The 25,975-nt window shown below is 28.4% G+C and overlaps 1 protein-coding gene across 1 annotated transcript in view; it reads left to right on the forward strand.

Moving 5' to 3' along the window:
• The window catches only part of LOC121118468 (potassium voltage-gated channel protein Shaw), a 275,596-nt gene that overhangs the window by 113,066 nt on the left and 136,555 nt on the right, over window positions 1-25,975 (forward strand). Inside the window, exon 4 of the mRNA XM_040713050.2 lies at window positions 2,310-2,442. Within this exon, the coding sequence (XP_040568984.1) occupies window positions 2,310-2,442 (133 nt within the window). The remainder of the gene's footprint in view (window positions 1-2,309; window positions 2,443-25,975) is intronic.

The raw sequence follows: 25,975 nt of genomic DNA on the forward strand, positions 1-25,975 counted from the left end.
TGGTAGTCCATTAGACGCTACTTGACCAATGAGCTTCTTTTGTTTCCACAATCTCAAATTAATCATGCATCGCCCTGATGACTCAGTAGCGCAAAAAGTAGGATTGGAGATAGAGTTGAAACTGAGTTGATTTTTATCGTTCATTTTTGATCTTCATAACGAAAAAAAAATTTTTTTTACTGCGTTTATTTTGCCTCTCACACTTTTGTCCATTTTTTGTTTTGTTTCTCCACCTTTTTCTACGCTCTTCTTGACCCTATACAGGGAAGGAGAAAAGCCCTCTCTACATACAACCTCCACCTAAAGCCAAAATGGGACTTAATAAAACAGGGGGGGGGAAAGTAGGAAAATACTCTGTGAACCAGCTCTTACTGAATATTATAGGTTGCTTACGTATTATAAGTAATGATGGTATTTTGGCGAAGAAAAAACACTTTTTAGCAATTTGAAAAATAACCAATTGTGTTTTTGTTTTTTTCATCTTTTAATAGATGATAGTACTTTTAAAACAGACCTCTTAAAGAAGAATTCTTAGTGTTCTATAGTGTAAATTATGTTTAAAATGCGATACAAAATAAATATATATGTATTTAAATGCAATTGTCATATTTGGCCTGCACAAATACCATTTAATATATTGGAAAATCTCCCCCTTAAAGCAGTTATTCCGTTTCTACTGCCGGAATTATATACTCAGGCAGTAAGACCATAAGTATTGCTCCTGCCTTCTCCTCGTGCTCTCCAAAAATCCCATTTTTTCATTTTAAGCAACATTTGGCCCCTTTTAAAAGTAACAAAATTACAAATAGTTTGTAAATTTATATTTAGAGGAATTGGTCAAATGATTTTATTTTCATTTAATTCCAATTGTTATATTAATATAATGCACCAATTTAAACAAATGAATTTTCTTGATTAAAAAATGAACAAATTACCGCCTGTGTTCATTTTTTTTTTAAGTAAATGAATGAAAAAAACGTTAAAAGTTTCTGGCCATATAAGAACAAGGATAATAGTAATTTTGTAATAATTAATGCAAATACGGAAGTTTCTTTCAATCCTTGTCGTGAATGTTGACCATTCCCAGATACGGATAGGAATATTGTTTCTAATTTATTTTCTCAATATGTTGAGGTTTAGATGCATTTCTTAAGTTAAAGGAGAGTTGTATATAATATGACGTGTCGTTATGCTAAAAAACATTAAAAAATTACATTTTAATTCCGACAGTTAGAAGAATGTTTGGAAGAAAAGTTGTATTAGATTAGCTCCAAGCAGCTATGAGCAGCAGTAAATAAACACAAATCCCAGTATGTAACAAGTAAGTAAGTATAAAGGAAATTAATCCGATGTAGATCCTCCACTCTACTCTTATTTCGTCCAATAATGACTTACCCTTATAACTCTCCTTACAAATCCTTATTGAGACTCTCCGTCAGGTTCTCTTTTGAAGAATTAAATTTTAATGATATGAGCTCCTAATTGCAAAAAAAATACTGTTTAAGTTGCCACTATCAAAAGTCTCCCACTCGTCTAAACTCTTTTTTTTTACAACTATAACTATACATACACATAAATATAGTTATTTGTGAATCAGTTTCCATACCTATTCGAAAAATAACCCTTAAAAATATACCTATAAAGAACAAAACATACAATAAAAATGTTATAAAACGTTTTCCCTCACGTCACAAATTGCATAATATACTGAATGGAACGCCATTTTTGATGTTAGTTGTTCACATTATCTTTGCTTTCAAAAATGGTGTAAAAAGCGGTTTCCCTATGGAAGCAAGGCTTTTACTGGTATTAAAGTTTACCAATTACCGCTGGATTTATGTTCAATATCCGTGAGATGACGTATGTAAAAATAAATTCATTATATTGGATCTAGAACTATTTAAATAAAAACAATTGTATTTATCTTAAATAAAGTCAAATACTTTGATTGAAAGGTATTATTCAAAAAATCCGTACCATAAGAAAATTTAATTAACATCAGGGTTATCATCAATTTGCTGTTCTTTTTTTTTTACCTAAGCATATCCTTATAGATTATTTATCCTTCTTATTAAATTAAATTTGGAAATAAGTAATTTTATGCAAACTTTTTTTATCCATTTATTCTTATTGTAACTTTTCTTAACGGATTAGTATCCAAGTTTTTTTTTTTTAAAGAACCAAGTCTAAAAATACAAATTAAAATTACATATTCAACGAGTAAAGGATTTATAAAATTCATAAAATGTTCGTTAAATAAAATAAAATGAAAGAACAATAATTATCAAAATTCTATACTTATATTCCAGAACTGGAAAACTTCATTATCCAACGCATGTATGTGGTCCATTATTTGAAGAAGAACTAGAATTTTGGGGTCTGGATGCAAACCAAGTTGAACCATGCTGTTGGATGACCTACACCATACACAGGGATACAGAGGTAAGTTGATTAAAATTTTTTGTTATGCTTAAGTTTTTCTGTCTTTTTTACTCCTCTCCATTCATAATTTTTGATGTGACGTCAAATTTTATATTACGTTTGTCAATGTGGAAGCCTACTCTTATAAAACGATAAATAAATAAAAACTTTAAAAAAAAGGAAATTACTTATAAAAAGAGTTGTAAAAAAAAAAAAAAGACTGTTCCCGATAAGCCTTAACTATCTCAAAATCATATTAAAAGTTGTATGATACATCTTCTAAGTAGATACACATGGGAGATGAGTTAAAACAATCCCTTAATTATATCCTTTGCAGAAAGAAAAAATGTTGCAAAATAGACATTTTGTAGGGAAGAAAGCATAAGAGAAGTTTATGTCAGTTCAGTCATCATACTTATTAAGATTAAGTTAATAAACTCTATATTTCTTCATTTTTTTACAAAAATATACATGTATGAACAATATCCTTTCTAACATTTCGAAAATAACCATTTTAAGAACCATAGATATATTTTTTCCAATACTCATAAATATTGTTGATTATTTTGAAGGAAATATGATAGTTTACGAAAAAAAATAAAACCTCAATGTTTTTTTATGTACGTTGGCATTGCTATTAACTACTACAATAATTTTATTCAGAGATAAATTTATGACTTTAAAAATGAGGTCATATTGAGAAGCAGAAGAAAAAGGAAAAAAGCATAGATTTTTTCTGTCAACACAAAAGCAAGTTTTTCCCAATTTTGTATTGGATCACAAATTATCTGTATTAATCCTTATTTTGTGTCTTAAATCGTATTTGAAGTAGACAAAATTGATTGTCAAAATCAGAGAATAAGAAGCCAATAGATTCTATTTAAAAGGCCATAGGGGTCTAATGCAAGTTTTTTAATTTATGTAAAGCCTTGAAACTAAAACTATAATTTTAAATATTTTATCTCATCCCTTAAATTGAATACAAAGCTTATTATTGACTTGAATATGTTGATGAAATATTGGGTTTTATATTTGGATAAGTGAAGAAAAAAAAATGATGGAATTTTCTTCATTTCTTGATTTTTGTTCAAGATTATTTTTATGTTGAAGCAAGACAGACAATAAAAATTTGGGAAACTTTTATAGTTCCAATGTTTGCAAAAAAAGAAAATATTATAATGTTATAAAAAAATTTCAAGCACTTACTAATAGAATATAAACAAGTAATTTAGTAGTAATTAAACTTCTAGGCTTTCAGTAAGTATATTTTGAAAGTTTACATTTGCTTAAAGATTACTAAAAAAAGTAAATTACTAAAGCCTGTATCTCAACATATATAAATTATAATAGACTCAGTGGTAATAACTAAATTAACTCTCTAAACATTGAAAAATCTTTAGTTAATTAACGATTACAGTAGTCAACAAATGTTTTCCCCTTGGTTGAAATGCTTTGTTCTAGATTGATTATTCTTTTTTTTTCAATGGAAATTTTATTTATAGGTAGTTCAAAAATTCTCGTTTTTTAACATTAAAAGAGCAACATTTTATACCCCATTAACCGCCTGTTAGTGAACTGGGATATTATACAGCCCTAGATTCATCAAATACTTCTTTTTCTAATAAATGTACATTTTATCAACAATAAACTGTTCTAGATTAATTATTATTTTAAGAAAAAAAATGAAAATTTGATTTATAATTCAAAAATTCTGGTGTTTTAACATAAAAAGAGGAACATTTTATATACTATTAACCCTTTTTTAGTGAGCTGAGACCTTATACAACCCTAGATTCATCAAATGCTTCTTATTCTATTAAATGCACATTTTATTGACAATACTTTTTGGTATACTCATAAAACATTCTATCATATTTTATGGAATTCTTTATTTGTCTTGATAATGCATTGTTCTGGATTTATTTGTATTTTAATTATTTTTTAATCTAAGTAGAGGTAATTGAAATAATTGTTTTGCTCAAAGGTAATTCCTTTGTTTTTCATTTTGATTTCTATGACTCTTCCTTTTTTTCAATGTGATGACTGGGGCGTACAATAGTAGCTACAAAAATTTAACATTATAGCTGCTATTTATATATTACACAAAATGCTATCAAAACTGATGGTTACTAATTTAATTCCCAAAATTTGTATAAAGTTTTGAATATTTCATACAATTTTATTATAAAATAAGTATAAATATTTTCTTTTTACAATAAAAATAATAAATTATATCTCGTTGAAACTCCAAGTTCACGTTATTGTAATTATTTAGAAAAAGGATTTTCAGTATTTTAATATATATACTCGTATATGATTGCATAATGGATGGAATGTTTAATTCAAACTTAAATACTTTAAAATATTAATCTTTTTTAAGTGGCACTTTCAAAAAAAGATGAAGTTGTACGCATGTCTTCATTTAACAGCAAACTATCATTTTATTCAATGTGATCAAACATGAGGTATTTATTAATCATTAGTCTGCCTAATTTGTGTTATTCGTCATATTACATAGACAACAAAAAGAGGACTATAAATACAAATTAATGGCTTGGAAGACAGTTTAAATGCTTTAGTTCCATTTTTTTTCTGTATACTGTTATAATTCCAGAATTTGACCTCATTTATCGTTTTAGGTCAGCAAGGAGGGTGGTAATCCTCCTTTTGACACCCCTTGGTTTCTTTACTTTCATAACATTCTTTTAACCCTTTCCAGCTGTTGTAGGGATAGTTAAATAGGTTCTTGGAGTAATAAAGCAAGTACATCATTTCCCTAATATACTACCCACAAGAGCTAATTCAAACATTGTATTTTGTATGTTTCCTACACTTGTAAAAAAAATTATGTTAACTGTGAAAATTGTTTTGATTCATACCACCGACCATGTATTTTTTAGTATCAGAGTATTCTTTGCTATTTCCTAGAGAACACGCCCACAAATAAAATGGCTACTTTTTTGAAATTTCTATATGATACTTTTGTAGCAATTACTACCTTTGTTTTTAATAACTCCTATTTGTATGAAAAGTGCTCTTAAAATATTCAATTTTGTCGCATTCAAAACCCTTTAAATACTCTGATCCCTCTATTATGTGCATCAGTTGATTCAGCCATCTCAAATCAGTACTATGGATTCAAAAATCATACTATGTTTGATTATCTGCCTCACTACCTTTTCGACAGAGTCCAATGCAAGCTTCTTTGGTCTCCAACCTCCTCTCCGACCTTTAGTTACCAATCCACAATTCCGAGGTTTTGCAAAGTTTATCTATGACTATAAGCTGGAGGGTACAGATCTAGGAGATTTCTTAGCACTTACGGAAAGAATTCGACAGGAAAGAGAATCAAGAAGATCAAAGCGGCACGTTTTCCGGGGACTACCTTATCCCATAAGAATATAGAAGCTCGGTTTTCCTTATCCCTTCTATTTGCATCCCAACTATTGCTTGAAATCTGCAGTCATTTCCCCTTCACAACCCGATTCATGTTAGGATTCTATTACTCTCCTCCGAAGTAGACGAATAATTTTTTTAGTTATTTAATATAATGGTCACATTATTATATAAAAATAAAGTTTCACTATATTTGTCAAAAATAATATTTTTTCTGATCTATTTTGTTCGTAGTTTTTTTTTTAAACTGTCCATAATAAGTTATCTCTACATAACAATCCCTTTTGGAATGAATTTTGTAAATAGTCGTTTATTGATAAAAAAACAAATTTTTGTCAAATTCAAACTTAGTTGAGTGGGTATCAAAGGTTCTTCAATAAATATATATTTTTTTATACTTGGGTTTATTTTTGTAATTTTTTTTTAGTGAGGATAAAAAACTTATTCTCTTGTTGAGATTTTTCTATGCCAACAAGACGTTAACCTAACTATAAAAATAGGTTGGTGTTTAAAAAGTTATATATTGAAATTCAGCTCAATTTTAGGAGTTTTCTTTTATTTGAGTATTTACATAAATTCAAGTTATTGCACTTACACGCTAAGAAGTATAACAAAGATTCCTCAACCTTAAAAATAAAGTTGAAATTATTTGAAAGTTTCTCAAGTTGCTTCAATCTTTATAAGGTTTGATAAATATAAATGCAAATTATGAGACAGTATAATATAAATATCTTAAATATATTGATTTTTCCCCCCATTTTTTATCTCAACTCCAACTTCTTGTTGATATCTTATTTTTTAACACGGTCATAATTTGACAATTGACTTGCTTTAAAATCAGAAGCTAAATCGAATACAGGAAAATCATTTTACTTTTCGGGCGCAATTAACATATTTTCCCAATTGGTTGTATTCATTTGAAAATTTTTGGTGTTTTGTTGGACATAACTTATGATGAACTAAGAATCTTTAATTTAATGTAGCTTATATTAATAAATAATTTAATGCAGTATCCCATAGGAGAAAACCTAAGTTTATACCGTAAAAAAAGTATTAAGTTCATTTCAGATATATATTATTATATTATGACGTCAATAGATTAAATGTTTTATATTTACTAAATAATAGAACCAGTAATATAAGATATTTATCGTATTTTATTAGGGACCTGAGTTTGACTGAAAGTAATGCTCCATAAATCATAATTTAGATATACAAATTTATTTAATATTTTACGAAGAAATGTTCTTTCTTTTAAATAGTTGTGAAAGAAATTGTGGATATAAAGTGAAATTAATATTGTTAAACTAAATGGTTGTTATCAGCTTATATTTCTATGATAGGATGTCATTAATATACTAAAAGTTCAATTTTCGTTGATATAACGGTTGTTGCCTCCTCTGAGCGTTATATTTTATAGCCAAATTGTAAGAATGAGTATTTTATGAAATTCCTAACCATTTCAGTCATTTTGTGAAGTGACAGTTTTAGCTAAATATTTCATGAAACAACTAAAATTGTCAGGGAGTTCATGAATCTACTGAAAAAACAAGGTTATATTTCACAAATTACCTAATCTTACTTTACAAAGATTGTAGAATAGTAAATTAACAGTAACACACCTGATTTGAACTATGCAAGGCATGTTGTGACGTATTATAAAATAGAATGATCACACATTAATTCAATATGGAATTAAAAGATACTTTCAAATTTTTATGATATGCTGCTTCTCGGAAATTGGCAAGATTTTTTTAAAGTCTGGAGGTTACTTAGTTATTATTAATCTATACATACCTATGTACGATTTAAGTGCTTCTCTGCTTATCTGTTCACTTCCTGCAACTCAGAGAATAACCCAATTTGACCTTGTATTTTGTACAAATAACAAATTTTTTACAATCTTTTGTGTAATAATATTTGCTGAATTACTAACATTATTAGTTTGTGTTGGAAATTATATAATTATGCTTTTATCAAATTTATTATGATGTGTCAATAAAGAAAATAGCTATTTTGTAAAAATATGGATATATAGTTTATTATTGATCAAGATATAATCAGCATCAGGTATTTCATGAAATGACAGAGCAACATTTCATACAGTTCCTATAACTTCGGTGAAAATTTTGAGAGATTTCATAAAGTATCAAAATTGTCTGTAACAGATTATCAATTACATTTTTTTTTAAAAGAAACCCTATTTTATATTATTGTCTTCCTTTTTGTAAAGCAGATTCTTAAACTAGTGTTCAGTATTTACTACATAAATATTATTTATAACAAAACATAACTGTTTGAAGGATAAAAACCAATGTTTGTTAGAATAAAGATACTGTAGGCTAATTTTTAGAGGAGACACCTACATACACAACATCAACTTTATTGAAATACCTACTAAATACTTTCTATCACATACTAGTTTATTAGTTTTTTTATGACTCTTATTTGTAATTAAATTCCTGTTAAAATATCACATTTTGTTGCATTCAATATCATTTAAATACTTTGACTCCTCTCAAAGACAGCAACAAATTAATTCAGCCAGCTCAAATCTGCACAATGGATTCAAAACTCATTTTATGTTTGATTATCTGCCTCACTACCTTTTTTAATAGAGTCAATCCGCCTCCGAGCTTGGCTTAAAAACACAGAAACAAGAGTTTTTAAGGGGTATATCTTTAATTATACAGTAGAGGGTACAAAACTAGGAGACCTTTTAGTATACAATGAGAGAAATCTACTTGAAATCAAATCAAAAACAACAATGGACTCCCTTATCACGAAGAATATAAAAAGCTTGGGTTTTGTGACGTATTGGGCTGAAAGTTATCTGTTAATTAAGGGTACATTTATTTATCTTTCTGGAGGAGGAAAGGTTCCGAGATACAATGAAAAAATCATTGTCTTAACTATTTACAAACAACCAACATATGTTTGAGCAGCTATTTTTTCTTTTTCTATTATAAATTGTACTATAATTAATGCATCTGACATAGGAAATATCTTGAAGTCGACATATATATATGCATAATATTTTATAAATATTTATAATTAGTCTACTGACAGGGTAATATATGTACTCATATATTGTAGAGGAACGTTGTTTTACTTGAGGTAGCAATTATTGCAAAGTTCCATATCAGCTGCTGCTGCTGGAAGAATTAATTTGATATTTTTTCATTTCTTTTGTCCTACTCAAAGATATTCAAGTTTATTTATGTAAGAAAAAAAAATCACCAACCTATAGCAGACACGAAACCAAGCAATAACAACGCCCTTAACTATGTATACATATGTTTATATTGATGTCAATTTGTCTACTCTTAGCCCAGGGAAGACCGAAGGTTTTACATTTTTTTCTTAATTTGATCAGCTTGAAATGATAATTTTGTTATGAAAAATGAAGTGATAAGTCTTAACATTTGCGCATATATTCTCCAACTATTAAATAGTTAAATATTCACAGTTAAATATTACAATACAAAAAGTCTTTAAAAAGTTACAGAACAGACTCTTTTAAATGTCTTCCAAACAATATGAAATTTGATAAAGACTCTCTCATATCGAAATGATATTTTTTTAAATAAAATTTGGATTTACAAGTCTCAAATTTGTACATATATTCTTTTGTTATTTTTCTAATATATCGTATAAAAAAATATACTTTAAAGGAAAAAGTCAAAAATTTCGTTCCAATGCATTCAAAGTGATTGACACCCCATTTTATTTTTGTTCCCAGGAATATAGCTTCAAACAAAAACATTAAAAGTACTTCATATCTAAAAAAATATAAAAATATGTTATTATCTCCATCATCATTAGCTTCCATAGCAAAAACAAAAGTTTAAATAAATTAAATATTCATGGAGATATTACAAGTTCAAACTTGTAAAAATTGCTATAGAAAAATCTATACTTCCATCAAAATGGGTTTGAAAGTTGATTTGTAGAGCACGAATTTGCTATTGTTGATTGGTAAATTATTTTTGTATCAAATTATGAATAGGTTTGACATTACAATAAATATGACAATCTGTATCTATGAAGCATTTTCACACACATCTTTAACTTCATTTTACGCCATGTTAAGTTATAAAAAAGACATAATACCTGCATGGACTTGATGCCAATGATCCAATGATATAGACTGATATTATAATTAAATTAACAAAGTAGTATGTTCTGAAAATTCATATTGACTGGCTATACATGTACAGCTAATTATATATTTTTATCAATCAGGGATAAGAAAAGTAGGATCATTGGGTAGAGAAACGTATTTTATTCTTTCATTTCATGGCTAATTTATTGTCTAAACTAAATTAATAAGAATTTTTAATGAGGTAATAACATTCTTTTTAAACATATTATTGTCTGAGATATGATGAAATTAGGTATTAGAGAATATAGATTTTTGATAGACTACAAGGTATATTCCTTTTTTGTTGTTGGCTATAATAGACATCCAAATAGAAAGCAGTCCTAGTTTTAAATGTTTCTTAATATTAATGGAAAAAATGGTTGTCATTCAAATAAAACTTAGTTGTTTAAGCACCAAAAAATAGCTGACATACATTCTATAGTTGTTGTTTTTTTGTTTGTTTTTTCATAGAAAATTGTTTATGTAATATTTATAAGAAAATTTACAAACACAACCTATTTAATATGAATATATAGCGTGAAACTAAAATATAATTCAACCTTTATTACTTATAATGTGTTATTAATTACTTTGTATATGGTTGTTGTCGCCTTATATTTCCATAGTAAGATGTCATTAATATATTAAAAGCTTTATTTTTTAATATAACGATTGCTGCCTCCTCTGAGTTGTTTATGGCTGAGTCAATCTGTTTAATTAGCCATTTAAAGAAATTAATGAAAATGTTTTTCATTTCTTGAAATGACTGTTTTTAATTAGTTATATCACAAAAGGACTAAAACATTATGTGACTTCATGAAACGACCGAAAAAACAGGGTTATATGTATTAGTCAGATTGCCTAAACATGTTTTGGGTATAATATGAAGGATTACAATATATAATGTTCAAATATTTATTTAATATATAATTAAAAGATACTTCCTAACATGAATCATATTATGCCTGCACAAAAATGGCAAATAGTTTTTTACGTCCGGTCATTACCTTGTCATCATAAATACCTGTGTATGATTTAAGTGATTCTCTGTTTTTGGTTAACTCCTTACAAACCAGGTATTATACTAATTTGACCATGGATTATGTACACATAGAGAATGCAGTATCATAATTTGGTGAAAATACTTTTTCTTGAATTACTAATACTATTATTTTGTTCTGAAAATTATGAAATTATGGTTTTTGTAATTTTCATTATTATTTGTATAATTTAATAATGGTTATTTCTTTTCTTAAATATAATCAGCAACATGCATTTCATGAAACGACTGAGGCATCCTTTTATAAAATCTTTGAATAATTTAGTCATTTTGTGGAGTGTTGAAGTGGAACAGTCATTTCATGAAATACCTAGTTACTCAATTTGTTTGTAACATATATATTCCTATAGATATTTAAAAAAAAAAAGAATCTCAAACATAATTTATTGCCTTCCTTTGCTGGATTTGCATATTGGCAACATTCAAAAATATGTTGGTAGGTAAATATGATAACATTTTAACCTACTTTCATCCCTTTTCAAATGCAGATGCATAAAGATAGTTAGTTTTAATAAATATAAATATTAACGCATATACAACATAAATTGTTTGTATATAAAAAAATATATATATCTAGTTGCCGGTATAAGAATGTTGTTTGTTAATTCCCGAAGGAGACGCCTACATTTAAAATGACTATTTGATTGAAATTCGTTATAAATACTTTCTATTACAGATTTTTTATGATTGCTGTTTTTAATAAATTTGTTTTTAAAAACATCCCATTTTGTATAAACAAAAATCCTAAAATTTTCTTTATTTGGAGGATTTAATAAAGTTTTGAAATACTAAAGCACGTAAAATCGGATTTTCTTTCAATACCTATTATAAAAAGAGAAATGGAAATACAAAAATATATTATAGACTTGCTTTGCATGCAAGCAATGAAGTTTGACTATTCAAAGGGGACTATAAATAATAAATTCAGTTCAAACTTGTTTATCTTTTTAAAGAACCTTTGAAATTGAAAGATCTCAAGCTCTTCATATTTTTCTGTGAATAACGAAAAGGCTATACTCAATTAAAATTATTCTACAATCAGGTCAAATAAATTCATTGCCTCAAGGAATAGTTTTTAGTATGGACAATTTGTAAAGTTAAAATAATTTATATATTAATTTGTATATTGTTTTATTCCTTGGTGGTTAACTACCTAATCTTCAACGTTTGCTATTATGAATGATTTAAATATAATTCACGATGTCCAAACATATAAAAATGCACACCTTACTTTATCAAGAGCCACTATTAAAGCCATGGGGTCACATTTGGGGTTTCCGTTTAAGAATTGAACCAATTACCTTTGTTTAGTTAGTATCCACAAAGGGTTAAAAATTAGAATTATGAGGAAAATTCTCAAAATAGAAAACCCTTTGAAATCCCAAAACCAAAATATATGCATGTACCTACAGAAAATACGATTGATTTGTCCGAAATAATTGGACTGGATGTTTGGGTGTTTTTTCGAATATTAAAAAATTAGTTCTGATTTTGTAAAGACAACTGTATCTACATGGTAGTCTAACAGTAGTTATATTATATTAAATCAATTATGGAAAACCTATATGTTGTAAATGATGTTGTTTATAGAGTAGCTAAGCTTTGCAACAGCTAAGTAGGCACATCAAAAAAAGAGACATTTTTTCAAAACATTCTCCAAGTAAAACAGGAATAAAATCAATTGCACAATAAATCTTACTCTATGGGGTTAAAACCTATATTTAAATTTATTAACAATATATAATTGTTTATGTTATGTCCTAAAATGAAAATAATTCCAAATATTTCATCGAAATGCGCCAACACAAGATAGTTGTTCGTCAGCTTAAGTCTCGAGACTTGAACAAAGGCCAATTACATCAAGTTACTTTTTGAAACAAGGAGGATATATACGGATCACTGTAATACGTATATATATTTTGTATTATATTATTAATCTCTATTATAATTTATTGTTTTCCTCTTCTGGATATGCATATTGTCCACATACAGAAATATGTTGATAAGTAAGTATTACCCCACTATTAGCCCTTCACTCACCACCTTTTCGACAGACTCACTTCGACTACGAACTCTGCAATAATTGTTCTGATTGACTATATTGTTTTGAAAGGGCTTCTACCTAATATCAAAAGTATGTTGTCATCATAGACGAACCATTTTGGAAATGCTGAGATGACTGAAAAGCCAACAATTTCGTCAAAATGGTGAATATTGAAAATAAATCTGCCAATCCCTATGTTGAAAAGCAATGTAGAGTGATCTGGTCTAACATAGATTTTTTCTCTTCGTCCGAAAGAATGCTCTTGGAAATAGATTCGATTTTATTTAGATATTAATGTTATCTTTTCGCAAGAACATGTTCTTTTCTTTTGCACAAAACCTTTATTTTATGTAGCACAAGGATGTACCCGTATTATATATTTTATTACAAATTATTTCATTATGTACATACTAAGAGAAACTCGCCAATCATCTTCTTACCTTTTATTACGAATTATTTTTTTCCGCACATACTAAGAATTTAAAAATTGCTAATCCGCGGACAAACATACACGTACTATAATATTATCTTATAGTATATTGATTGGATAAACATAAACACACACCAGTCATACTGCATTACTGAAGATTTTGGTATACTTATGTTCTTATTTCCTTCAACTAGGGGTTTAATGAATTGCCTTGTGATTTGAAAGTTTAGCAATATAACGTCATAGAAACAATTGCTTCTCCTACGAGTTCCATCATCAGGAATAAGTCGATTCTTGACAAAAAGGGCTTATAGTTCTAGTCCATGGAAAATAAAGTATGACTTGAATTGTTAATTTGGCATCCTACGTCATTAAAACCGTAGGACGTAATCATTGATTAGAGTACATACTTTTGTGGATCGATGATAGGAGATTACTGCCTCATTTGTTGTGTCTCTGTTCATTTTAATTTTAATGTTAAACTCTCCTCCAACAATTATTGGGCTGAAGGGAACAATGTGCAAAAGCTTACCATGATAGAAATCCGGGTCGTCAGTGTTTGGCCCATAAAAACCAATCACTTCAAACTTAACACCTACGTAATAAAACTTTGTTTTAATGATATTTCCCTCTGCAGAACATGTCACTTAATATAATATGTTGAATAAATCAAAATCTTCTCTTTTTTTTTAAATTCTAACGTTTATATGATATGTGACTTTCACTTTGATTATATTCTTTTCAAAGGATGTATTTATATGTATACTACCTAATATACAATATATGGGAGTATGTTTATCAAAGATACTACCTTAATAATTTATTAACGAGCTATGGATTAAGTTTTTTCTTATATCTTATTAGTATATAATATAATAATAATATCCCTTTGGGTATCATATTTTCTCATGTGCATTGTGCATATTACATAAATATTTATAAGTAGAGTATTCAGATTTAAGAAAGTTTGCAATTAGTGATCTTGATGACGCTCCTTCTCGTTTTTCATAAAGTACTTACTTACCTCTTTTTGAATTTGAATTTTTTTACTTCAAAAATAAATATTTTAAATTTTAAAACTTTTTTACTTTCTATGTCCAAGTGATAAATACTTCCATGTTAGGGCAAAAACCACTTAAAGCCTTCCGGATATTTTCTTCACGAATAATGGTTTTTTTTAATAATCCAAATTTGGGTGTGGAGTAAAATTGGACTTTCTCGGAAAAAAAATAGGATCAGAAATAGTAAAACAATATTTGTGACTAAAATTTTCAATTATTACTGTTATAAGGGGGTTTCATAACAAGTTATCATCGTAGAAATCGGCCATTTAGGTGGTATAAAGAAATAATTTTTATAAAATAAAACCTTCTTGGATTAAGAAAAATGGTGAATTACTGCTGTGTATTAATATGTAATCATGGGACAAAGAAATTAAACGACTTAAATCTTTACCATCTATTAGAAATGTAGCTATGTAACATTTAGGTACAGTATACATATATTAAACCTAAATATATGTTAAAATATGTTCAATACATTTTAAGGACCATTTCTGGCCACAACTCCGTCCATTATCGAATAAATAGTACTCAAAATTAGCACTTTTATAGGAAATTTTAATACATAAAAGTTTAAATTGTTTATATTTTTTTTTTCTTAGGCAATAAGTTGTTTTCTATGTAAGGTTAAGTATTTCTTTCCATTTTTCATTAAAATGTGTCTATAAATTTTGTTGTGGTAATTTGTGCAATTAGTTTCATAAATGTATCAACTATATTCCATCTTTTTTCGTTTTATTATGCAATATATGACATAATAGAAAACACTCTATTGAAAAGTATTTCCGCAGTCCGCAATATAGTATAATTGCCAATAAATGACTTAAAGGGAAAGCGTGGACATTCGAGATTCAGAGTCAATTTTTAAGAAAAAGTATGCAAGACTAAAAAGTTCCCAACTTTATGTAAATTAATGGAGAAAAATTTATGAATAGATAAATGAAATAAAAAGTCATCAAATTTGAAGCATATATTTTTAAAATTATAACCTAACTTAATTATTTGAATCAATATTTCTAAATTTTTTTCAAATTTTGCGAAAGAATTTATTTTTGTACATTGAATATACTCAAAATTGGGAGCTGATAATTTTTAATCAATCAGGGAGGAGAAAAAAGGATGGCTCCTCGGGCATATAAATAAGAGTTCATTCTGCCATTAAAGTCCTGTAAATTTTAATTGATTCTGAGAAAAAACATTATCCTCTTCTTTCTAGATGAGGAAAGGTTCTAAGCTATATGGAATATAAATCATTTTGTGTCATGTGAGCTGTCATTCTTTTCTAATGGTTTTGTAATTATTTGACAATGTAGCTTTTTGACCTTTACAATAATAATAATCAAATCATTTACCCATTTAATTCAATCACCATTGTTGTGTCTTCGTATATAATACATCAATACATTAGTCATGACAACAAGTATTAGATACCTTTACTTTACATATGTACGTGCACATTAGAAAGGGAAATTATGTATTTACGAAGGAAAGTTAAATTTATATATATTTTTTTTTTTTTTTTGTGGTAGATTAATAGGGTAGACCGGTAAAATGTTACAACACCGTATAATGCCTCAAATATATCTTCTATTATGCATCCAGAGTTCGAGCGATAAAAATAATTTCTAAATCCTCCATTAGAAAACTGCGATATTAAACAGCCTGAGATTTATAAAAAACTTTTTTTTTATGTTTCTTTAATTGGTTAAATCGAGTTACACTGATTTAGTATAAGTAAATATTATAGTATTACATTTAATCTATCCAGCCTAGGAGTCTTGTGCTAAGTCTATATACATAAAGTATATTTATTTCTATAAGAATGACTGGGGCACATTAAGTTCAAGAGAATAATTTTTCCCTATCGTTGTCCATGAGCTACGTCGAGTCAAGAAGGCTAATTAGTTGTTTAAGTCTACATTTTATTCGCAATACTGGTCATTGTCACCTCAAACATTACATTGCTTAAAACTTGTTCCGTTGTTGTTGTTTTTTTTTCTTCAATTTCTTGGATTCTTCTTTTCTTTTTTCAATGTGAGAACTAAGAAGTACAGCGATGACAACAAAAATGTAGTCTTGTAGTAATTATTTTATATAAAATATACAATCCTATCAAAACTAATGGGTACTTATTTAATTCCAAAAGTTCGTTACACGATATTTCATAAATTTTTTTATCCAAAATAAAATTTTTATGGTTTTAACAATAAGAATACAAATTTTATTTTTGTAAAATCCCTAAGTATTGCTGTTATAACAGTTTTCGATTAAGGATATATTTTTTTCAACGTCTTATATTCATAAAAGTATTTTTATTTTAATTACTTATTAATTTTCCATCAGTTCATATAATTTGAACTCATTTACTTGAAGTATTGTAACACTTTATACAGAGAAATTATCTAGAATATATTTTTCAATTTTCTTAATTGCGCATTCTTCTTTATCGTTTTATATGTTTATGCCATGGCAGAGACTTGAAAAGGATAATGGTAAATATTGATCTATAATATAAATCTGATTATATATTAATCTTTTATAGTACATTGAAAAGAGTATATATTAATTTGTGAAAAAATATTTTTTATTTTATTTTTCCTAATGTGTTTCTAAAACAGTCTTAACATAGTAATTTGAATATAATTTGTGGAAAAACTACGGAAATTTTTAATTTTTAGATTGATTCAAATAAGTGTAGACATACAAAAATGTTAGTATTAGGGTTTTAATTTCCAAAGAAATTTTTTTTAGAGATGGATCCTTTACAAATGGGTTGGTTTATAGAGCTTTTTTTGTTATTCTATATCCCAATACGACACAAAAACAAAAAATATTTAATATTTCAATAAAGCGTATATTATAAAATAAATTCAATGATAAATAATTCCCTGATAATTTTAAGTACGTGTAAAAACCACGAGAAGTCTGTAGTAAACGTAATCCTAAGAGAAAAAACTTAAGTGGTTGGTTATATCTGAGACTATATAAAGGGGATGTACATCTTATTTTTATTCTATACGCTTGTAGATTTCAAAAAGAAAAAAAAATGAACAACTACGGTTATTTTTTTATTTTTGACCAGTGTCGATAAACAAAGCCTATAATGGTCGACTTAAAATTCATGTTTATAAAAATAAAAATAATCATTCTCAGTAAAAGTAATAAATTGAAGAAAAGAATATGAAAAACTTTTAAATAACGTAATATTGCAAAGAAAAGACTTAACAAAATAAATTAATTCTAAAATTTAAATAATATATTAATATGTCACACACAAAAAAAAATCGCCTGAGGTGAGCCTTATTCCCTGGCGAAAGCAAATAACTCCAAATACTATCCCATCTTTAATAAAAAAATATGCTTGAAAATGTCTATATTTGGTTTTGGAATGTAGATGTTGTATTGAACAGAGACTCTCGTTTCTTAGAAGAGGTAGCCTTTATTTTGTATCCAGGGTGGGAGTGATAAGTTTATCCTTTTAGTTAAAATTCGGTGGAGAGTAATAACATCATTAATTGCACACATATGATGAAGAGTGATTATGTTAGATCTTTTGATTTTGCATCGATAGTTCTCATTATCTCCCAGTAAAGGAAAAAAACGACTAACCCAGTTTGCACCTCAAGGACTAGATCAGGTAGATTCTGGAAAGATTTCAAATCTTAGATCCGTACATTAAGATCAGGAGGACATAAATTTTTATCTTGAACAAAGGGTTAAGAATTTCTTAACTTCTTTTAATTATTCGCATGTTTATTTTGGCAATCGTTTGGTAGTGTATTGTCTTCTAAAATCTTAGATCACGACGGATGTTAATTATTTAGTATAACTAATTATCCCCCATTTTAAGATTTGGGTGGATGAACTCTTTTTTGGAGAGAGGAAGAAAAAAAATTTATAGACATTCTCCAAATAACACTCCAGTTAAGAAATTTGGTATAAACGTCACCAACAGAGATTAAATAATAGCAAATGATATTCGTGTCCTCAATCTATAAACATATATCTTCCAAAAAAATATGCACTAAATTGCTAATGTGAACGTCAAAGAGTGTGGATACAAGTACCTTGCAAAACAGATGAAGTAATCTCAGAACTCAAAAATAATTGAATTGATTACTACATTCTGTATCTTATACGTCAACCAGGAACTAACCCATTGTAACAACAGAACCTTTCTACCAATGTTGGACAATTGAAAGAGAAGTTCCTTATGATGAACTATATTGAAGGCCTTGTTGAAATCAAAGTATATTACAACATGGTCAAAATTTTAGTTACAACGACTGACAATAACATCTCAGAAAAAAAATAGATTCGAAACTCAAGGATTAATTGTATTACTCTTGAGGAATTATTGTAGCAACTGCTTAATGATCTGCTCCATTATTTTCCCGACTTGGTTAGAAACTAGTAAGGGATTTAGTTCTGTAATTAAAAGACTCAAAAGGATCTCTTTTCTTAAAGATGGGATCTACTTTAGCCATTTTCCAATAATTTGGCATATAACGACTAAGAAAAAAGGATTAAAGAGCATAAATAAAGGGTAGGCAAAAATATAAGGAACTTTGTTTAAAAAGAATATGCTAATTATGTTTGGTTCATTGGAGAAATAGCTACGGATATTTACAATCAAACTAAAAACTTCTTTAGTAGAAAATAAACATTTAGAGAGGAACAGGGCCACAGGAATTGTATCAAATAGGTAACTCATACCATCGATTAATTCAAGTTGATAGACCAATGCAAAATACGTGTTAGAGCAAGAAACTATTCCAGCATAATTTTAGGTGAGTAAACCTACATTATGTAGTATCCCACCCAATCCATTGTTCCTGATATATGAATAACGAGGTTTCATATTAAACAACAACAAAACAACTTTTTCCCCACATTTAGTATTAGTTTAACATGACTAATTTAGTATAAAAAGTCGAAAACGACTTTTTAGTAATCTTAGGGTGAAACATTTCTTTTTAGCTAAACAAATAATTGGACATAAAAAAAAACTTAGGAAACTTGTACCTGTACCTGAAATATTAAGCTACCAAAAATTTCATACCGATTGAAAGTCATTTACCTATTGATGCCTATTGATTAAAATGTATGATTAGAAGTTGAAAACGACTTTTCCGTCACACTAGTATTAAAATGACAATAAATTAGATAAGTTGAAATGTATTCCTCATTTGTACTCTAATAAAAATACCAGACTACCCTATTGTAATTCAAAAGTTCTTAATAATTTATTTATCCATTATTTGTGATGGTCAATACTAAGGATATAAATTTTATAGAACGGGAAGAAAAGAAGGTGTATCGCTTCATCTACGAGTATGTCATTTCCTAGCCTTTCCTTAAAAAAGAAACAGAAACACGCCAAAAATAAGTTTGTTATCATCCTATTCTTCACAAACAAATAAAAATAAAAATTAACAGCTGACAAGAAAAATACAGAGTATATTTTTATTAAAGTAATGTTGTAGATAGTGTTGTGCCGGTCCTTATTTAGGAATGAAGATTTCAGTACCGTCCTGTTCAGTTAAAGTTCGCACCACTTACGTCCTTTAAATCAACTATAAAATTTATAAAGTTCGGTCCTTGGTGGGATCACTCAAGTTTATTTATTCTCAAGTTTAATTAGTTATAATAATGACCATACCATGGACCGACGGTCTTAAGGACTGGACCAAGGAACGATAGGATCGGTCCTAAAACTGAATTAGATAAAATGAATAAGAACTGTCAGAAACCTGACTTTTGGTACGGTTGACTTAATAAATAATATCCTTCTTCGGCTGTTATATAATTGTATAAATAGGCATATACCAGAGTCTAAAGACATCAGTAAAATATCACAGGCGCCGAGTAAAACTGAATTGATTAGATTATTAAAATACTAGAGCAAACAACAATTTGATTGAAACAAATATGTATAATATGTACACTGTACATACATTGTGCACATGTAGATATTTATTTTTTTAATTTATTGAGCAAATGGCTGGTATATTTGGCTTATATAATCAGTCATATTTCTTTGTTTTTATTGATAAAGTACATCTAAGATTTTTTAGCAAGTTTCGTAAAAAGGATAGATTTATGACATAAATATGATAAATATTTCGAAATTAAATAATTATACATATATTGAATAAAATTACAGAACATAACAATTCACGAAACAAAATCCATTAGTCAAAAGATAAAAAAGTTATAAAGTTATCTTCGATCCTTACAATAATAATATATTTTTACCTCAAATTTAATTACCATTGTTTTATCTTCTTATATAATAAAACCATACACGAGTCCCACGAAAAAGTATTAGACATAGTATGCAGACATGAGAAAGTGAAATTTATATTTCATTACAATATTATTACTCTTATTATATGCATTGGGCTATTAGGGTAGACGGAAGATAGTTTTTTTTAGCGGTACGATACCTCAAATATCACCTTTCTAATATATTCGATATAATACATAGTAATCAACAATGTAATTTGGGTTAAAATTACATTCTTGTATAATCTTTAGATTTATTCAAACAATAGTATACGTATAAATATTATGTTATTTAGGGTTTTTATTTAGGGGAAAATTGTCTTTGAGTAGGATTCTAAAAATTATCGGGACCGTTTTGGTAAATAATAAATACAGTAAAGCTTATTAATTTAGTTTTATACTTTCCGAATAAATACAGGGAGCGGGGATCAAATTGTCGCCAAAATATTTTTCTACAAAAAACAACACAAAATATACATTTTTTAACTTTTTTATTGAAAATCAAAACTATGACGAGCATATAGGTATAGAGTAGCCATTTATTCGATATAATCACCGTTGGCCTCAATAAGGCCTCTGAACCGGCCGCAGGCTCTTCTGACCATCTCATTGTCCATGTTGCCGAATACCTCCTTGATGGAGTCCATCAGGCTGGCCTTGGTGGTATGGGGATGTCTGTTGGTATGTCTCTCGACATAGCCACACACAAAATAGTCCAAAAGATTAAGGTCGGGAGAGTTAGGAGGCCACAATTCCTTGGATACGACGTGATAACAGTTCTCGGTTAACCACTGCATGGAGATTTTGAACATTGTTTGGATTGTTTGGACTTATTGTTCTCTCATGGCAGCCCAGATCCCGCCATGGCCTTCATGGACCTGGTAGGGTCATCCTCAACCATCTTCTTCACCTTGTCGACAAAGTCGGTGTCCCTGACCTTCCTGTCGGCGCCTCCTCCTTGGGTGCCCTCTTTATGGTGGCATCAACATCCCAAGTGTCCTCTAGCTTCTTACGGATCCGCTTAACAGTCCGTAAATTCACTCCTAAGGTTGAAGAAATCGTTGAATTGGAGATTTCACCTCCATTATTAACCAAAGCCATGACTACAGCGGACCTCGAAAGCTCCTCGTTCCACTTATAGCTCTTTATCTCCTCACATGATGACGGCATGATGCTAACTGAACTACGTATCGTCAGCTGACAAAAATAGCTTTCCTATTTGGTACCCGGTTTTTTATTTGATAATGTCGTCTTCAAGTTATCAAGGTTTAAAGTAGACGATAATTTGATCCCCGCTCCCTGTAGTTTATTTTAAGCCACTCTCACCCATATAATCTATATTCTCATCTAATAATAAATTGTATTTTAGAGTCCATGAGTCCTACTATTTTGGAATTCCATAATCCTATCTGACCCACAACAAAAACTTAAATAGTCAGTGATAAACGATATAAATTTTTTGTGGAGCTGGGGATTGTATAATTATGAAATACACAACCTTATACTTAAAGTTAGCGATGATTACAATTAACCTGATATTATAAAGTAAGTTTATGGTGGATTTTTTTTGCAATTTACCACAGGCATCACCCCTAAAAATATTCACAGAAATTGGGTTCTCGAGAAAACATCCTTATTTGTATAGTTACTTGGTGTGTCTGAGTCTAATAAAGTCTGAGTAATTGTTGCAAATATTCCTGGTCTTCCCTTAGTACATATTTATAGGATTTATACCTTCATACAAGGATATATTGGATGTCATGTGGAAATATGTATAATAAATTGTGCTTTGAAATCCATGTAATCTAATATGTAGGGAAGACTAATCAATTCAAATATGAAATATGTATAAACAAGCGTTTTTATCTCTCAAGATCCTGTTTAACAGGGATTTGTTAGAGTTTTATACCTACAGAAAAATCTCAAGGCATGTTTTCTTTTCCCTAGAGAGATATATATAATTCTTTATTGCCCATCATATCTGCACAATAGTTCCATATTTAAATTATAGTATGTCAGATGTGTTTTGAAGTATTAATATGAACAACTTCAGTTCAGATGTCTCATATTTTCATAAAAAGAGTTACATTAATTTTTTATTGATATACATATATATGTGTTGACTTTTAGTCTACGGGTAGGGTAGGTTGCTTCATAATTATACAATCCAAGGCTTCGCCAAAAAGTAATTCGTTCATCCCTTAGTTTTCTCTATAACATAATTTTCGCCCGGCGGCTAAATCCCTTATTTATTATTGATATTTAAGCCTTAGAACAATGTAATGATCATTAAAACTTTTAATCGCAGTAAGTTTGCTATTTAAACACATCTTTTAGAAATAACGTTTTTAGAGTATAATTTATATTCAGAGTGATATTTCAAAGTGTATGTATAGATAAAAATTAAAGTTATTTTTAAAAATATTCCATGATTTAAAAAAAGTAAAAATAAAAAATTATGTTAAAACAGTTTCTTCAAAATGTATCTAAACATACAATAATCTAGTAAAATGAGGAATAGTATATGAATTTTATTTTTTTTTTTTTTTTTTTTTGCAATTGCTTTATAATATATTTAAAACTAAAAAAAAAACCCTTATATTACTACTTAGAAGATTTGGTGTTAAAAAAATTTTGTTCACACAAATTTTATTTATTAAATATTATTTAAAAAAAAATTAAAGTTCAACTGATAAAATATTTTCAAAAATCCATGATAGTTATTTTTATGGATATTTACTTTAATATATAAAAGCTTTTAAGTTTATTCCTATACGACTATCTAACTCAAGAATGTTATTAAATAAGTCTGTACATTATAAAGGCAATCTCGTATTAAGCAGGCAGGCAAGAGACACTGAAAAAGTGATTGCTAAAGTGGCGATTGCACATAACCAATTTTGCCTTAAGTAGGCGTTTTGACACAAAAAAATGGAAAAATCAAAAGTTGTCGCAAAGGTTGTGCGATTGTCGTCCAATAACCGTACGATTTTACGCACGAGTTTTAAAGGTTGCAAGGCCTTACGATTTTTCCGAACTGTTCAAAAAATTTCAACCCGTCGTACGACATTTTGTCGTCGTTAGGGTGTCGCAACGGCATTGCTAAGGCGTCGCAAGGTAATTTTTCAATACTTTTAGCGCATCGCATCACTTCTTTTCGTCAATAACCGTATGGGTGAAGGCATGTTATCCCACGAGTGTTGCACGAATGTCGCACAACTGTCTTGAGACTGCCCAGGTACTACTTCATATTAGCCCCGATGTCATATTGTGTCTCGGTACTTGCGTCCGATGGTCGCGCGCAAGTCCCACGACGGTTGTGCAACTATTGCAGGATATATTTTTGGTAGTAGGTGACACGTCGTGCTTTGATGAAGGGGGTGTCACACGACACTCGTACGACCCTTGCAGGACCATCAGTAGACTATTCTAAGACAAATAAAAGTATTTTGAAAATTTCGATGTCGCAAGATTTCCTTGGTTTGTACTCAATAGTCAGTGTTAGCTTGAAAAAAGTTAAGAGTTGAAGGTTTATCTTCTGACCCTATATACCTGCTTTCCTAGTATTGGAGGACACGCAACATACAGTTTTTTATGTTGTCACATTTCTGTGTGAGAACAGGATATGGACGCTTAGTGCGGTAACACAATTAAATCAAGTAAATATTATACCAGGTTTGATTGTATTGGACTTAAATTAAATATATTCAAATCATATGATTAAATGTTTATTAAAACATACAAAATATATCCCCTCCCCTCGAAAATTCATATCAATTTGGAGTTTTATTTTTCGTAAGGATAATATTCGTATATCAATTTTTAAGTACATACTTCAAAATAAACATAATTTGATTATTAATACAGAAGGAAAATCTTAATAACTTGAACTTGATGTGATCAGTCTATTTTTTTTGTCGTTTTTATTTGAAAATAGTTAAAAAAAAAAATCTTCAATATTATTATTGTTTCCAAGTACTACATTTAATAATTAGTTTTATACTTCGAAAGATTTATATAGATGTATTAAAATAATAACAAATATGACTTGATTCATAACAACACTTCTACATATTTCTAACCTTAAATTTGAGATCTTTTTCCAACAAATTTTTATTATTTGACAAGATTTTGTCTTATTTTTAACATTTATTCAGAGTTATTAAAAGCTAGAAATTTATCAGTTTAACCAATGAAACTTTTGTCAATCATTGATTTGAAGTGTGGATAAAAAAATATTTGGTAATGCAATTAATGAATTCAACTCATAAGAGTGCAACCAAAAAAAAGTTCATAAAGAAGTTATTATTTTTGGGGACTTTATGCAACTCTTATATCTAAATACCAGGAGCACCCGGCATCATTCAATGTTATATTTAAAAAAAGTACTTAGCTTTTCTTTTCTTTTTTTATGAGTTGACCTTAACGCCTGAAAGATTTCATTCATTTTACATAACAACGTCTTTATACAATTCTATAGAAACATTGCCATTTTTAAAAAATATAATGCACACGCTTGATTGAATTCTTATTTCTTAAATCAAGTATCTACAAGCAATATGATTACTTTCAACATATACATATATGTATAGACATACTTTGTTTTACCCTCTGAGGTTCTTACTATCTTAGGTAACATTGAATTATATAAATTAGATTCAGTTTATACATTTATCTTTATCCATGATGAGTATGACATACCTTTATAGGATATTGACTATGATGTTTCTGACAGGAAATTAGCAAAGGATCTATATAGACTTGATGTAAAATTGAGGGAATCAATCACTAAATGCAATAACTACTTGTGTTAGATATTTAACTTTTTTGAAAATAATCACAAAAGTATCCATTATCTATAGCAAGTTGAAAAAATTATGAATAGATTGATTTTTTGATCTCAACTAAACACAAAAAATTAAAAGAAATAAACTAGCTAATATTATATACATTTTCTAATTAAACAATTTATAACTTTTTTACCCATATTTAATATCTGGAGTTATATCTTGAGAAATGTTATTTATAGTATCATTTCCCACCGTGTTAGCTCATGCACATAAGAAATTACAGCTAATTCTTTATACAGATGTTGATTTTTGTATTTAAATACCCCCAATTAGTTTTCATA

The sequence above is a fragment of the Lepeophtheirus salmonis genome, chromosome 5, assembly GCF_016086655.4.
Source record: "Lepeophtheirus salmonis chromosome 5, UVic_Lsal_1.4, whole genome shotgun sequence".
NCBI lineage: Eukaryota > Metazoa > Arthropoda > Copepoda > Siphonostomatoida > Caligidae > Lepeophtheirus > Lepeophtheirus salmonis.